The 15,560-nt window shown below is 71.4% G+C and overlaps 2 protein-coding genes and 2 non-coding genes across 4 annotated transcripts; 2 read left to right on the top strand and 2 right to left on the bottom strand.

The window, feature by feature from the left end:
* Positions 1-3,058: 3,058 nt before the first annotated feature.
* SLC5A6 (solute carrier family 5 member 6) lies at positions 3,059-6,576 on the bottom strand. The gene is given in 17 exon segments (XM_074154037.1): positions 3,059-3,137; positions 3,139-3,206; positions 3,315-3,436; positions 3,513-3,616; positions 3,717-3,826; positions 3,828-3,902; positions 4,031-4,117; positions 4,198-4,265; positions 4,355-4,467; positions 4,559-4,647; positions 4,731-4,860; positions 4,966-5,106; positions 5,326-5,480; positions 5,600-5,667; positions 5,778-5,829; positions 5,917-5,982; positions 6,247-6,576. Coding segments are annotated over 17 exon segments (1,857 nt in total).
* Positions 6,577-9,159: 2,583 nt separating this feature from the next.
* Positions 9,160-12,087, top strand: ATRAID (all-trans retinoic acid induced differentiation factor). Its single transcript, XM_074154049.1, has 7 exons — positions 9,160-9,238; positions 9,787-9,917; positions 10,187-10,258; positions 11,234-11,305; positions 11,424-11,545; positions 11,645-11,745; positions 11,847-12,087. The coding sequence occupies exons 1-7, from the start codon at positions 9,179-9,181 to the stop codon at positions 11,949-11,951; spliced, it is 663 nt and encodes a 220-aa protein (XP_074010150.1). The 5' UTR covers positions 9,160-9,178; the 3' UTR covers positions 11,952-12,087.
* A 753-nt stretch (positions 12,088-12,840) lies between these two features.
* On the bottom strand, positions 12,841-13,004 carry LOC141468943 (U1 spliceosomal RNA). Its single transcript, XR_012463395.1, has one exon. It is a non-coding gene; the product is annotated as a U1 spliceosomal RNA (small nuclear RNA).
* Positions 13,005-15,142: 2,138 nt separating this feature from the next.
* LOC141468936 (U1 spliceosomal RNA) lies at positions 15,143-15,306 on the top strand. The gene has a single exon (XR_012463389.1). It is a non-coding gene; the product is annotated as a U1 spliceosomal RNA (small nuclear RNA).
* Positions 15,307-15,560: the final 254 nt, after the last annotated feature.

The raw sequence follows: 15,560 nt of genomic DNA, 5'->3' as shown, positions 1-15,560 counted from the left end.
TGTGTTGTCCCCCCCTCCGGGGATGTCCGGGTCCCCATGGGTCCCCTCAGCCCTGCGGGGTCCCCATCTGCCTCCCCCATCTCACTCCTGGCCCACCCCACCGGCCACCCTGGGGGTCCTCACCCCACTGTCCGGCAGGCGATGGGGGCGCCGGGGGGTTCCCCGGTCCCAGGGTGCCGGGGATGGTGTCAGGGGGTGGTGCAGCACCCAGGGGACACCCTCCCCCCTCCTCAATCTGTACCAGGTGTGGAGCCCCTCACGCCCATCGCTGTGGGCACCCGCCGGCATCCCCCCTGCACCGGTTCCCGTCCCACCGGCGGGGTCCCGGGCGGCACGTGGGGTGGGGGGCACGGTGTGACCCCGTGTGGGTGCCCAGCCCAGAGCACGGCTGGTCCCTGCGGGGACTCGGTGGCTCCCGCCATGCTGGGCCTGGGGGTCCTCAGGGGGCTCCCGTGGGCGGCCGGGGGAGGCTGTGGCTGGGACGGCCCGTATCCTCCCGCGCGTCCCCCCGTGCCAAGCGGGGGAGGCGGCGGGATGGGCCGTGCTGGGAGGCGGCGAGGGGGGGACACGTAGCCGCGCTCCCCAGGGCGCCCCGACCCACCGGCGCTTCGCGGGGCCGAGGCGCGGGCAGGGGCTGCCATCATGGCTGAGAGCGCCGGCGGGGACTGCCGAGCGGGGCCGGCCGCCGTGCACGGCCACCCCCCGGCCACCACAGCCCCCGGCTCCCGGGGGAGGAGAGGGGCCTGCAGCCCCCCACGGGCCGCCCGGCGCTGCCGGGGAGGGGGTGCAGGCAGGACCCCGGGGCTCTCGTCTGCCCACCCTGGTGACTCGGGGAGCCCCCCGCCAGCAGGGCAGGTAAGAGCCAGCCGAGCATGGGAGCAGGACCCCACATGCGGTGGGAGTGGGGACCCCAGGGATGTGCCTGCCACCCCTTGCCCCGCTGCACCCGAGTCCCGGGGGGCTGTGGGGGGGTGCACGCCAGCAGCGCCAGCCCACCCCACCGGGGTGCAGGGCAGAGCCTGGGGGGGTGCGGGTGGGGGGGGGGCCATGGGCTGCCCCACAGAATGTGGGTGGGTGGGAGGCAGCCTGGGGGGCACAGACACCCCGTGGGTCTGTGTCCTGGGGCCACCCGGCTCCCCGGGGATGGGGCATGGTGGCGGAGGGGTGCTGTCCCCATCCCCGTCCCCATCGGGGTGGCCCCGGGCCAGCTCACCCTCCTCTCTCCGCAGGGCCCCCCGGTGCCACCGTGCCCCCCGAGCGCGGTGCGGGAGCGGGGCCGGGTGCGGGCGCTGCGCCGGGCCTTCCAGTCCCTGCAGGGGGCTCTGCCCGCCGTGCCCCCCGGCACCAAGCTCTCCAGGCTGGACGTCCTCCTCCTGGCCACCCGCCACATCGCCCACCTCCGCCACGCGCTGGGCCGCGGGCCCCCCCCGCCCGCCCCCTCCCGCCCGCTCCCCGCACACCCGCTCCTGCACCCCATGAAGGTGAGACCTGGCGCACCCCTCCCTTGGCGTCCGGACCCCCCCCCCCCCCCGGCACCCACCTCTGGGGTCCCCCTTGCATGATGGCACCCTGCGGTCCCCTATAATTCCCCGTGCACCCCAGCACCGGGTCCCCAGTATCCCCAGTGTCCCCAGTGCCCCCCAGCCAGCACCTTGGGGTCCCCCATAATTCCTTGTGCACCCCAGCACCCAGTCCCCAGTGTCCCCCAGCACCTTGGGGTCCTCCATAATCCCCCGTGCAGCCCAGCACCCGGTCCCCAGTGTCCCCAGTGCAAACCAGCACCCAGTCCCCAGGGCCCCCCTGTCCCCAGGTGTGGGGCAGTGGGAGCAGCAGGACAAAGCACACCCCCCCCCGGTTTTCCCCCCTCCCTCTCTCTTGCAGAAGTGGCCGATGCGCTCCCGCCTCTACGCTGGCCCTTGGGGGGACCCCGCTCCTGACCCCCCCGGGGCAGCTGCAGGCACCAGCAGCCAGGAGCACACGGGGCTGGGGGACAGCGGGCTGGCAGCAGGGGAGCCCCCCGGGGTGCCCACAGCCACGAGAGCCTCCACACCTGCTCCCCCCCCGGACGGGGACCCCGTTCCCTTGCAGCAGCCAGGACAGGGGGGCCAGTGCCGACAGGATCCGCACCCCCATCCTGCCCGGGGGGGTCCACCAGCTCCGTGGGCACAGGGCGGGCAGGGGGATGCCCCGCAGGGCACGGGCCAGAGCCCTGGGGACATTCGGGGGGGCAGGGATGGGGTGGGGGGGCCATGCCCGTGGGGGCTGGGGGGCACCTGGCCCCACCCGCAGCAATAAACCCCTGAAACAACCCCCCCAGCGAGCACCCATCGCCTGCTGGGGCTGTGGGACAGCCCCCCCACGGGTGGGGGCACAGGGCAATGGGGGCCCCCCGAGCCTCCCAGACATGGAGCAGCCACCCCCCCGGCTGCGCTCACCTGGGTCCCCTGGCTGGGCCCCCCCCCGCCCCGGCCTCGCGCCATGGGAAAGGGGCCAGGGCCAAGGCTGCCACCATAAATCTGCCGGGCTGGCCAGGAGCCTGCTCCCGGGGGACAGCGGGGCCCCCCCGCGGCTTAGAGGGACGGGGGGAGCGGTCCCATGTCCCCACAGGCTCCGGGGGGGGGGCTGGCTGTGGGGGTGGTCCCGGGGCTCCTCTGACACCTGCACTCCAGAACCGTTTATTGGGAGGGGAACAAAGACAGAAACGGGGGGCAGGGGGGGTAGGGGGGGAAGGTGGGCGCTCGGCGCCCTGGGGGTTCCGGGGCCCCCCGGCCCAGAGCGGTGCGGTAAGGCACGTGGCCAGGCCGGGGGCACCGGGCAGAGTCCCAGCCTGGGGGGGGTAGGGGCACCGCTCCCACTTGCCCCCACACCCGTGGTCCCAGAGCCCCCCCGGGGCCGGGGCAGGGGGACCGGCAGCATCCCCGGTGCAGGCAGCCGGGGGTCTCGGGACCAGCCCGGTGCGGGGGGGGTGCAGCCCACCCAGCCCCTCCCGGTTATTTGGTGCTCCCCAGCCATGTCCAGGCACCCCATGGGGGAGTCCGTTTGGGGGGGCGGGGGGGGCTCAGAAGGAGGTCTCCTGCAGGGCGTAGGCGGGGGCCCCCTCTGCACGGATGTAGCCCTGTCCCTCCTCTTCCTCCCGCCGCCCGGGGGGGGGGCAGGCCGTTGGGCACCCCATTGCTCTTCACCACGGTGTCCGCACGGTCAGCGTCCTGCGGGGACAGAGTGGGGGGGGGGGCAGCAGGGGCACGGGACGGGGGCACTAACCCGCCACTGTGTGCATGTGTGTGTCCCCCCCCGAAAGGTGTGGGTCCCCTCACCTGGTCAGGGAAGGCCACCCCACAGCAGAGCCTCCGCCGGTACTTGTGGGGCAGGCAGCAGAGCAGGCGCGGCAGCACCGGGGAGATGGTGCGGGGGTCCACGGCTGCCGCCGGTGTGGGGCCTGGGGGGCAGAGCGGAGGGTGAGGGGGGGGGGGGAGGGCACTGCCAGCCCCCCCTGCCCGCCCCCCGGCACTCACCAGTGATGAGGCTGACCAGGAGCCCCACCAGGATGACGGTGGTGGAGTTGTGGGCGCTGTACCACATGTAGGACAGGCTGTAAAACTTCTCCAGCCCCGTGGGGCTGGGGGAGACAGGGGTCAGGATGGGGAGGGTGGGGGGGCACGGAGCAGCACCCCCCCACACCCCGCCTCTCGCAGCTGCAGCCCCCCCATCCCGCTCACCTGTGGGGGGCTGTGGTGGGGGCCAGCGTGGTGGTAGCCAGGATGGTGGTGAGGTTGCCCATGGGGGGGATCGTGGTGCTGTTGGATGGGGGGACCCCCCCGGCCCCCCCCCATGCTGTGCAGCAGGCTGCCGATGCCCACCCAGAAAGCCATGGCCAGGCCCGCCAGTAGCCCCACGACAGCACCCTGCATTGGGGGAGAGGGAGGGTGCTGACCCCCAGCCGGGCTCAGGGCACCCCGGTCTCCCCCCATCACTGCCCCCCTCCTCCATGGGGTCCAAGCCCCCCCTGGGTGGGTGGGGGGGGGACACTCACCGTGGGGTTGGCGCAGGGGAAGAACATGCCCAGGCAGAAGAGCCCCAGGAGTGGGCCCCCCACCATGCCGAAGATGCTGATGGCCGCCTGCGGAGACACGGTCCTCAGCACCTGCCACCCCCCCGGCCGGGTGCCGGAGCTGGGGGGGCCCTGCCCCCCCCACTTACCTGCAGCACGGGACCCAGCATGGAGGAGACATAGGCCATCCCCAGGCACAGCAATCCGTACCCGAGAGCTGGGGAGGGGAGTGGGGGGTCACGGCGCTGCTGGGGACCCCCCGGCCGCCAGCATAGCCCCCCCCCGCCGTGTCCCCCCCCAGCTCACCCAGCAGCTTGGAGAGCAGGGTGGCCTGTGACTCCGACAGCCCAGGGCAGTGGGGCCGCACCAGGTCCGCCATGGTGACGGTGGCCAGGGAGTTGAAGGCGGAGGAGATGGTGCTGGGGAGGAAGGAGAGGGAGCGGGAGGTGTGGGGGGGTCGCTTGGACCCCCCCAGGGACCCCCCCTGTCCCCGGGGTCCACCCCGCTCACCTGAGGGACCCGCTGAAAAGGCAGGCGACGAAGAGCCCGGGCAGCCCCGGCAGGTCCCGCAGCACGTCCATCACGAAGTACAGCACCAGCTGGGGCAGGGAGGGGAGGGGGGTCAGCAGGGGGGGGTCCTGCCCCACCGGCCACGGGAGGGGGGTGGTCCCCGGTCACCCACCTGGTCGGAAGAGCTGGGGCGCTGGCCGGGGGCCAGCGGGTGCTCCCGGTCGTAGACGAACATGACGAGTCCGGTGAGGCAGCTGAGGCAGAGGACGATCTGCTGGCAGGGGAAGACGGCGTAGCAGGAGCTGCGGGGGCCAGGGGGGAGGGGGGCGGAAATCAGAGGCTGGGGAAGGGGGTGGTGACACGAGGAGGTAGGGGGGGTCACCCCCAGCCCCCCGTCCCCGACTCACAGCTTGGCCTCCCGCTCGCTGCGGGCGCTGAGGTAGCGCTGCACCTGCGCCTGGTTCACCCCGTAGAGCGACAGCATCATGAAGACCCCCCCCAGCGCCAGCGTCCAGAAGGTGTGGCGCTGGAAGGGGTCAGGGTCCAGGCTGCGGGGGGGGGGGGGACACACAACAGGGGGGGGTCACAGTGCCATCCCCACGCCACAGGAAAGGGGGTGGCAGGAGTAGATAACCCACCCCCTCCGCTGTGCCAGGGTCCCTCTCCCCATGGCATGGTGTGGGGTGTCCATCCCCGGGGGGGTGCCGGGACACGGACACACACACACACACACACACACACACACACACACACACACACAGACTCACTCGATGCCCGAGATCTTGCCCTGCTGCTGTGCCAGGTGCCAGACGCGGGCCATGCCCCCCACCCGCCGGGCCCCCACCACGATGACGGCCAGCTGCCCCGCCAGCATCACCAGCGTCTGGAAGACGTCGGTCCAGATGACGGCCTTCAGCCCGCCCTGCGGAGGCACCGGGAGGACCGTCACCCCCACCCCGGGGGCTGGAGGGGGTGGTGGGGACACGACACACGGCTGGGGGGGGGGGGGGCACCCCGCAGCCAGGCAGCCCCCAGACTCACCAGCGTGGTGTAGAGGGTGCAGACCAGCCCGATGGTGAGCACCGCGCTCCAGAGGTCAAAGCCCGTCACTGGAAGTGGTAGAGGCTGTTAACGAGCTGGGGGGGAGGCAGCCCCCCCCCCCAGTGCAGGATGGGGTTTCCAGCAGGGCCCCCCCCCCCAACTCCCATCCCCCCCTCACCTGCGTTGAGGGCCAGCGCGGGCGCGTAGAGCACCACCCCCATGTAGATGACCTGTGGGGAGAGCAGCGCTGCAGCCGTGCCTGATCTGCCCCCCCCCGGGTCCCCCCCCAAACGGCCCCCTCCCCCAGCCCCACTCACCATCTGGAAGATGAAGGTGATGGTGCCAAAGACCCGCACCGTCTTGTTGAAGCGCAGCTCCAGGTACTGCGGGGGAGGTGACAGGTCAGGGCACCGCTGTGCAAGCTGGGGGGGACATCCCCAGTGTCCCCCCTAGGCAGCAAGGAGGCAGGGGGGGGGACAGGGAGCCCTCCCCCAGCACCTCGGCCCCTGGTGCCCCCCAGCACTGCCCAGGGACGGGACAAGCTGGGGGGGAGCACGGGGTGACGAGGGACCACCAGGCACCCTCAGCTCATCCCCCTGAGGCCACGTGTCCCCCTGTGTCCCCCCCATGCCCCCCCCCCCCCTCACCTCGTAGGTGCTGGTGATGCGCAGGCGGTAGAAGACGGGGACGAAGATGTGGGCCGGGATGAGGAGCCCCAGGAAGTAGGAGCAGCCCAGGAACCAGTACTCGGTGCCGAAGCGGTAGATCTCGGCCGGCACTCCCAGGATGGCCACTGCCGACTGGAAGGTGGCCAACAGGGAGAGGGCGACGGGCAAGCAGCCCATGCTGCGGTTGGCCAGCAGGAACTCCTGCACGGTGCGCTGCCGGCCCCCGCTCAGCGCGTAGAAGAGCCCGATGGCCGAGGACAGGACCAGCAGCAGGGCGAAGATGCTGTAGTCGATGGCCGTGAACTCCATGGCGAGCCTCTTCTCTTCCTCCTCCTCCTCCTCCCGCCGCCTTGCCCTCCGCCGCCACCCTCATGGGCACGCCGGGCCCCAGCAGCCCCCCCGGCAGCGCCGCCCACCCGGCATCCCCCTGGCGCTGGGAGCTGCAGGAGGAGGGACGGGGGGGGTCAGCACCAAGACGCCGATGCTGGGACCTTCGCTCGCTGCTGTGTCTCAGCCCCAAGGACCTGGCGCGGGGGGGGGGCCAGGCTGGGTGAGAACGTGCCTTTAACCCTTCTCCTCCCTCCTCCCACCCCCCCCGGGCTGCCCCCGCCAAGGGAAACCTGCCAAAGAGCACCGAGGCCACGGTTGCAAAAGCAGAACCACCCAAGCTCTGCCGGCCCCACGGCGACCCACCGAGCCCGGCAAACCTGCCCGGCGCCGCCAAACCCAACCCAACCGCCCCCGGTGCCGGACAGACCTGCCAAACCCAACACCCCCCGGTGATGGACATCCCCACTGAGCCCGGCAGAACCAGCCCCGGTGCCAAACATCCCCAACAAACCCAACCCAACCGCCCCTGGTGCCCGCTGCACCGCCAAACCCAACACCCCCCGGATGCCAGACGGCCCCACCAAATCCAACACCCCCCGGTGACGGACACCCCCTGCCAAACCCAACACCCCCCGGTGCCAGACATCCCCGCCAAGCCCAGTAGAACCGGCCCCAGTGCCAAAAAGTCCCACCAAATGCAACCCAACCCCCCCCCCCCCGGCTGGACACCCCCCTGCCAAGCCTGGCAGCCCCACTCCTGCCCCAGCCAAACCCCACTCAACCCAACCGCCGCGGCACCGGCAACCCCTCGGAGCCGTCCCCGGTGCCAGGACCCCGCCGAGCCTGGCACAACCGCCCCGGCACCAGCCCCCCGCCCCGGGGAGGGCACAGCGTGGTGCAGTGCCCCCCCATGACCCCTCACCCGGCAGGACCGGCCCCACAGGACCCACGGACGGGGCTGGGGTGGGCAGATGGAGGGGGCAGCGGAGCCCAGGCTGTGGTGTCGGGGGGTCCTGGCACCCCGACACCAGCTGAGAAGAGGGTGGGCAGGGCGACCCCCTCCCCACACGGCCGGGATGGACGGACGGACAGACAGAGGGACATCGCCGGCCCCAGAGGCTCTGGGCAGCAGTCGGACGGGGAGGGGACACCTGAGCCACCGCTGGCCCTGGCACCCCCCTGTGACCCCCCAGCCCCGGCTCCAGCCCCCACAGAGCAGGGGGGCAGCCAGGCCAGGAGTGGGGCAGGGAGGGGGGCACAAGAAGAGACCCCCCCGCCTCCACCTGCACCAGCAGACACGGAGCTGGGGGGGGGGGGAGCAGAGAGCCAGGAGTGGCGAGTGCTGGAGGGGGGTGGAAATGCGGGACAGGGGGTGCGGGGACCCCATGCCGCAGTGGTGGTGGTGGGGTACAGAGCCAGAGTGTGTGGGGGGGGAGGGGGGCAAGCGGGGGGAGGGGGAGGGGGCTGGCACTGCTGATCCCCCCAGGAATCCTGTGCGTGGGGGGGGATTAATCCTGGCTCCCCCCTGGCACGGCTTTGCCCGGGCCTGCCCTCCGTGGGGGCCCTGTGGCACCGTGTGTGTGTGTGTGTCCCGCCGTTCCCCCCCCCCCTCCATCCCCAGAGGAAGTGGGTGAGAGGGCAGCGCCTCGCACGCCCTCCCCCCCCCCCCCGCCGTCCTCACGCCCGTCCAGGGTCCAAGGTCACCCCGCCACATTCCGCGGCGCAGACTAAACACGTCCCCGTCATCCCGCCTCCGCCGCCGGCACCGGGGCCCCGCACCCCGGGGGGGGGGGGGGGGCTGCACCCCGGGGACCCTCGGTCCCCACGCCGAGGGGGGCCACCTAAGGTGGCCCTGGGGCACCGCTGCCACCAGCCTCGGCGTCCCCCGGTGTCCCCGTCCCCCGGTGTCCCGGGTGACCCCGCCCGTGGCCCACCCCTCCCGCCCTCCGGTGTCCCCCCACTTCGCGCTTCCCCCTTCCCCGGTGACCCCGCTCCCAGCCCCGCTGTCCCCAGGCCACTGGGGAGGTGGGGGGGGGCAGGCGAGCTGTGTGGCCGCCCCCTTAACCGGTGTCCCCTCAGTCCCGGGGACCGATCCCCGCCCCCCCCGGTCCCTCAGGGTCCCCGCTGCCCCCAGCCCCGGTTCCCCGGTCCACCCCCTCCCCGGTCCCGATGCCGGCGGGCCCGCTCCGGGGCGGTGTGTGACCGTGACCTTGCGTGGATGGGGTGCGGGGGGCGGGACGGCGGCCCCGGTGCGACACTCACCGGCGGCAACGACCGGCGCGGCGAGAACCCGCGTGCGCCCGTGACAGCCGCCGGCGCGCCGCGATGACGCAAGCGCCAGCCTCACCCCGCGCCCCCCGATGACGTCACGCACGCCCCCTCCCCCCCCCGCGACCCCAGTCCCGGTCCCGGTCCGCTACCCCGGGGCAGGTCACCGCGCCCCGGCACCCCCCCGCCGGGGGGGGACACACGGCCCCTCGGTGACCCCCGGGCGGAGCTCCCCGCCGCGCCCGCCAGGGGGCGCTGTGGCGCCGGGGGGCGGTGCCGGAAGAGCTCGGGGGGGCGGGGCTCGGGGGGGGCCATGGGCGGCTTCGTGCTGCTGCTGCTGCTGGCGGGGCCCGGGGCCGCCGGTGGGGCCGCGGTGAGCGGCGGGGAGCCGGCCGGGGGGGGAAGGGGGTAGGGGTGCCGGGGATCGGGGGGTGCCCGGGGGTCGAGGGGCTCCGGGACCGGGGGACGGCCGGGGGTCGGGGGCGAGGGGTCGGAGATGATGCTGGGGTCGGGGGGCTTCGGGGGAGACCGGGGTCAGCGAGTGCCCGGTGGGGTGGGGGGGTCTGGGGGTGCCCGAGGGATTGGCAGGCTCCGGGATTGCCCGGGTGTCAGCGAGTGCCCGGTGGGGCGGGGGCGGGGGGGTCGGGAGTGCCCGGGACGGGGATGCCCAGGGGTCGGAGGGTGCCCGGATCGGGGGGCTCCGGGGCTTGGGGGTGCTCGGGACCGGGGAATGCCGGGTCCGGGGGTGCCGGGGGGTCGGGAGTGCCCGGGAGTCAGCGAGTGCCCGGTCGGGGGGGTGTGTGTGGTCGAGTGCTACCCGGGGGTCGGGGGGCTCCGGGACCGGGGGGTGCGGAGCGGTCAGAGATGCCCCGGGTCGGGGGGGGCTCCGGGTGCCCGTGCCCCACCAAACGTCCCCCCCAGGTGTGCGGGCTCTGTCCGGGGCCGCCGCGGAACGGCTCCATGGTGGCCCGGTTCTGTGCGTCCCGGGCCGGTACCGAGAGCGAGGGGCGCTGCTGCCGGGAACGGGGAGCCCACCCGGAGCGTCTGCTGGGGTATGGGAGGGGGACGGGCAGGGGGTGTACGGGTGGGGGACGAGGGGTGCACGGGGGGGGTGCTGGGGGCACAGAGGGTGTTGGGAGGCGCTCGAGGGGGTGCAGGAGGGTGCCTGGCGCAGGGGGGGCAAGGGGTGGGTGTTGGGGGACATGCAGGGGCCAAGGGAGTGCAGGAGGGGGTCACGGGGGGGTGTGTGTGGGCGAGGGTCACACAGGTTGGGGGTGCAGGGGGTGTTGCCGTCCCTCCCCCGACCGCTGCCTCCTCCCAGGTTGGACCTGAGCAACTGCTCCCTGCACAGCCTCCCCCCGGGGCTGGCCGAGGCCACCACCGCCATCGTCCTGTGAGTCCACGTGTCCCCTTGTACCCCCGTGAGGGGCTGGAGGGGTGTGGGTGTGTGTGTGGGGGGGAGGTGGGACTCCCCCCGATGGGCCAGCACTGCCCCTGCCTCAGTGGTCCCCACCCCCACCATCCCCCTGTCCCCCCAGCACCCCGCTGTCCCCGAGCCCCGCGGCACCCCAGGGACACCAGTCCCTCTCCATCCCGTTTGAGGAGCTGGGGGAGTCCCCAGGGACTGGAACGAGGAAAACATCACCCCCAGTTTTAAAAGGGGGGACCCTGGGAACGACCCCCTGGCCGGGCAGCCTCCCCTCTGTGCCCGGTCAGAGCGTGGAGCAGACGCTGCTGGAGGCTCTGCCAAGGCGTGCGGGTGACGGGGACAGTAGTGACAACCAGCACGACTTCACCCAGGGCAAATCCTGCCTGACTAATCCGGTGGCCTTCCGCGAGGGAGGGGCCGTGCTGGCGAAGGGAAGAGCCACCGATGTCATGTCTTGGTGGCTGTAAGGCTTTTGTCACAGTGTCACACAACGTCCCTGTCACTAAGTTGGAGAGACAGGGGTTTGGTGGGTGGGCTGTTCCCCGGGGTGGGGGGGTGGGGGGGCAGAGCTGGCCATGTCCAGAGCTGCAGCCACCGACCGGCTCAGGGTCCAGGTGAGATCGGTGGCTGGTGTCCTCCTGGGGGCCTCCCCAGGCCGATACTGCCTCAGCCTGGTGTGGCTGGAGATGTCCCTGCTCATGGCAGAGGATGGGACTTGATGGACTTTAAAGGTCCCTTCCCACCCAAACCACTCTGTGACCCCAGAGGTACCTCATCCCTTACCCCCCGCAGTGATGTGGTGCGGAGAGGGGACCCCCACCCTGTCCCACAGCCCTCACCTGCCCCGCACAGGGGCACCCCCAGGGACGGTGCTGTTTGTGGGCCACCAGGGGGGCGGTGGTGGGTGGGGGGTCGATGGCGCCTGGTGTGTGTCTGCAGGGACCTGACGGAGAACCCCCTGACAGCCCTCCCCGACGGCTCCTTCCTGGGCTTCACCCTCCTGCAGCGGCTGTGAGTACCGGGGTGGGGGCGACGCGGGGCCGGTGCTGAGCTCCGATCCCCAGTGCCAGTGCCAAGCTCCGTGCTGTGGTTCCGGTGCGTGGTCCCGGTGCTGAGCTCTGCCCCCCAGCGCGGTGCCGCTGGCACTGGAGTGCCCGGGCGGGAGCAGCGCCTGGGAGGAGGTGACGACGAGCGGGAGCAGCCACCTCTGCCAGGGCCAGAGGAACCCCTGCAACAGCTCCGGGGAGCTCGGTACGGCAGGGGACGGGGTGCCGAGTCCCCGGCACTGGTCGGGGGTTGGCAGGCAGCGGTGGCCCCAGCCCGGTGACCCTCCCTGCTCTGCTCCACCAGCCTGGCCGTGCCCTGAGAATGCCGCCTGTGCCCCGGATGGCCCCGGACTCATCCAGTGCCTCTGCAACAGCCCCTTCCATGGCTACAAGTGCCTGCGTGAGGTGAGAGCCCACCAGACAGGACCCCCCCCTCTCTGAGTGTCCCCCCAGCCGGAGCAGCATGGCGGGGGGGGGCAGCACCGCTCACTGCTGCTTCCTGGCAGGGCACCTTCCCCGTGCTGCTCTTCTGCGGGGTCCTGGGAGCCGTCACCCTGTCCCTGTCCCTCCTGCTCTGGGGCACCCAGCGCCGGAAAGCCAAGACCCCCTGAGCGGGGAGGGGGCGTCTGCATCAGCGCTTCTGCCGAGCTGGGGGGCTCTGGGGGCTGCGTGTCCCGGGGGACTCTATGTCCCGGGGGCTGGCTCCCCATGTCGGGGCTGGGGATGAATAAAGCCCTCAGCATCCTGTCCGTGTGTCTGTCTGACTCCCTCGCACAGAACTGGGGTGCAGGGGAGGGGCACGCAGGACCCTCCGGGTTGCGGTGGGGAGCTGGCCCGGGGGGGCTGGGAGCACCTCCTTCCCCCACCCACCCTGTGGGGGTAGAACTGCCGCTGCCCGTGGGACCCCCAACCCAAAATGGCGCAGTTTGGGGGGTTGGGATGGAGAGAGCGCAACGGGGGACTGGGGAGACGCAGATCGAACACGGGGAGGGATGGCGGGAACCACAGCTCTGCCCTGGACTCACCGGTGGAACAACGGAGATGGAGGTGGCGGGTGATGGGACGGTGCCGGTGTCCGGTCTCAGTCTCAGCGCCGGTCAGTCCGGGTGGGAACAGAACATCCAGAGCCGGCAGGAAGGAAGGGACGGGCCTGGTCCCCCCCCCGTGTCGCTGTGGGGAAGGTGCTGGCAGAGCTGGGGACCGCGGGGGGTCCTTGTTTTCCACAACAATCATCGGAACTATGCGGAAACTATGGGAAAAAAACAACCACAACAACTTGGCTGTCTGTGAATAGGCTGTTTATTTCCTGCTGCGATGAATCCAGAGGTTCATCACCACCAGGTCCCACACCCACGGCCTTGAACGACCCCGGGCCCATCCCTGCGCGGGCGGCGGGGCCCGGGGCAACCCGTAACGGGCTCGGTGCGGGCACGCGAAGGGCGCGTGAGGAGAAGAGCGGCAAGTACGGCCCTTTCAGTCCTGTCCTTGAACCAGCGTCACCAGGGGAGAGCGCGAACGCAGTCCCCCACTACCACAAATTATGCAGTCGAGTTTCCCGCATTTGGGGAAATTGCAGGGGTCAGCACACCCGGAGTGCAGGGGATGAGCCTCGCCCTGGGAAAACCACCTGCCTGATCATGGTGTCTCCCCTGCCAGGTAAGTATGCTCACTACAACCCACCCGCACCGACACACACCGCCGCACGCACACATAACGCACGGACAAACGCACCGACACCGACACCCGCACCCGACGCCGCGACGCCTCCCGCGCCCCGCCGTCCCTCGCCCGGTAAGACCCCCGCAGCGCCCGCCTTCCCCCGCGCCCGCCGGCGGCCTGTCGGAACGGGCTCCCGTGATGCCCAGCGCCGTGTCTCATCTGCATGGACACGCCCCTGACGCACCGACGCGCCCCCGCCGCCCCGGAGCGGCCTCTGCCGGCCGCGGCGCGCGCTGCATGGCCCCGCCCTCCGCATGGCCCCGCCCCCTCCCGACAGGCCCCGCCCCCTCCCGACAGGCCCCGCCCCCTCCCGACAGGCCCCGCCCCCTCCCGACAGGCCCCGCCCCCGGTCTCTTCTCCGGGGACCGGGAACGGCCCCAAGCGGCGCCCGCGGAGGGTCAGACCGGGCACGGGGAAGCGATTCTTTACCCAGAGGGCGGTCAGACCCTGGAACAGGCTTCTGGAGAGGTGGTCGGTGCCCCGAGCCCGGCGGCGCCTGAGGGGGATTAGGGCAGTGCCGTTACCGCCGCGCCGCAGCGCGGGGTCGTTACCAAAATCCGTGAGGAAACCATCGCTCTCCAAACCAGGGCTGGAGTTCGGGAAGCCAACGTCGGTTCATTTACAGCGCCGGGCGCACGGGGGACGTCTCCCCCTGTCACGCACACCCATTGGAACTCCCCGCGCGATTTCCATACACATTTTACAACGTGATTACAATATCAGTGCCTCCTGCCTATATTTGATGGGATGGTAATTTACATACCATTACACCATCAAGTTACAGCTCCCACGCATGCTCGAGGGGAGGGTCTTCACCGGGGCAAGGGCATTCTTGACCAATAGGCATGAATTTCTGTGTTATAATGAAGGTAGTTCGGCTCAGGGCACTAAGAATTTTCATTTCCTGCCAAGTTGGCTGAACTTCTCACGAGGTGTAGATTAGTCCCATCCTCAAGGTCCTTCTGCTCGATGTGCCCCCTCGAGAATGGAACAGCACCGGCCTCCCTCGATGAGGAGTTCTGTTCATTAGCTCATGCTTGATGAATTCAAGGGTGGAATCCTCGTTATTCGTGAGAATACACACGGGACCTTTCAACACGAGTTACTAGTGATATCTGAACCAGTATCTTGTACAACGATTCGCACGTACGCGAGGGTCTCTGGTGGTCTCTAGTGGGAGAGATACCCTTACTCATTTTACCCTTATTTGGTCTTGAGTTCAGCTAAAGTTCAGTTTGGGGTCTGACATTCTTACCTTAAGCATTTTCCGCTTCACGGAATCACGGTCAGCCCTGAGGGGGTCAGGGACTTGGACCAGGTGCTCCTTGGAGGTCCCTTCCAGGTGAACCACCCTGACCCCCCACCCTGACACCCACCTGAGGATGCAGAGAGGGCCCTGGTGCGATGCTGGCCCCGCTTGGAAAGAGCAAGAGACCCTCCCCGAGGGGGGACCGGGGACGTGTCTATGAGTCCTTGAGCACCAGGACTCCCAACCCCACACTGTCCCCCTGCAATGGCCATGCTGGGGTCCTGGGACCTGGAGCCGCGGGGCTGGATGTTCCCCCCCTGGTGCCGTCCCGGGGCAGCGCCGCTGGTTCCCCCCGGTACCCCCGTCCCGGCAGCGCGGGCTCCGCCACCTGTTCCCACCCGGTGCGGGTCTGTGAGTCTGCGGGCCCGGCGGCGGCCGCGCGTGTGCCCCGTCCCGGCGGGAGCGGGGCTCGGAGCGGGGCTCGAACCGGGGAATTTCAGGGGAGGGAGGGGGCGGGGCCTGTCGGGAGGGGGCGGGGCCATGCGGAGAGCGCCGCGGCCAGCAGAGGCCGCTCCGGGGCGGCGGGGGCGCGTCGGTGCGTCAGGGGCGTGTCCATGCAGATGAGACACGGCGCCGGGCATCACGGGAGCCCGTTCCGACAAGCCGCCGCCGGGCGCGGGGGAAGGCGGGCGCTGCGGGGGTCTTACCGGGCGAGGGACGGCGGGGCGCGGGAGGCGTCGCGGCGTCGAGTGCGGGTGTCGGTGTCGGTGCGTTTGTCCGTGCGTTATGTGTGCGTGCGGCGGTGTGTGTCGGTGCGGGTGGGTTGTAGCGAGCATACTTACCTGGCAGGGGAGACACCATGATCAGGCAGGTGGTTTTCCCAGGGCGAGGCTCATCCCCTGCACTCCGGGTGTGCTGACCCCTGCGATTTCCCCAAATGCGGGAAACTCGACTGCATAATTTGTGGTAGTGGGGGACTGCGTTCGCGCTCTCCCCTGGTGACGCTGGTAAATGACAGATGCTGTTTATCGCCCCATCACGGTCTCATCCCGGAACCCCTTTTTAACTCGCTTCCCCCCTGCCGGTACCGCCGGGTCCCGGCTCGGATCCGCCCGCGCTCCCCCTTTCCCCTGCGGCCCCGCACACCGTTCGCTGCTGCCCCGGCGGCGCCGCACCCCCCCCCGCCCGCTTTAACCAGGTGCCGCGGCCGCTCCGCCGCCTCCCGCCCCGCCCCGGGGGCCGGCCCGCCCCC

Source organism: Numenius arquata, chromosome 9 (genome assembly GCF_964106895.1).
Source record: "Numenius arquata chromosome 9, bNumArq3.hap1.1, whole genome shotgun sequence".
Classification (NCBI taxonomy): domain Eukaryota; kingdom Metazoa; phylum Chordata; class Aves; order Charadriiformes; family Scolopacidae; genus Numenius; species Numenius arquata.
Note: the sequence above shows the minus strand (reverse complement) of the source record. Positions and strands in the feature narration are given on the sequence as shown.

Excerpts from the sequence above, each read along its gene's own strand:
- ATRAID (XM_074154049.1), top strand. The coding sequence starts at position 9,179 with ATGGGCGGCTTCGTGCTGCTGCTGCTGCTGGCGGGGCCCGGGGCCGCC. Across the intron at positions 9,239-9,786 it reads GGGCCGCCGGTGGGGCCGCG|GTGTGCGGGCTCTGTCCGGG; the intron begins GTGAGCGGCGGG and ends CGTCCCCCCCAG. Across the intron at positions 9,918-10,186 it reads CACCCGGAGCGTCTGCTGGG|GTTGGACCTGAGCAACTGCT; the intron begins GTATGGGAGGGG and ends GCCTCCTCCCAG.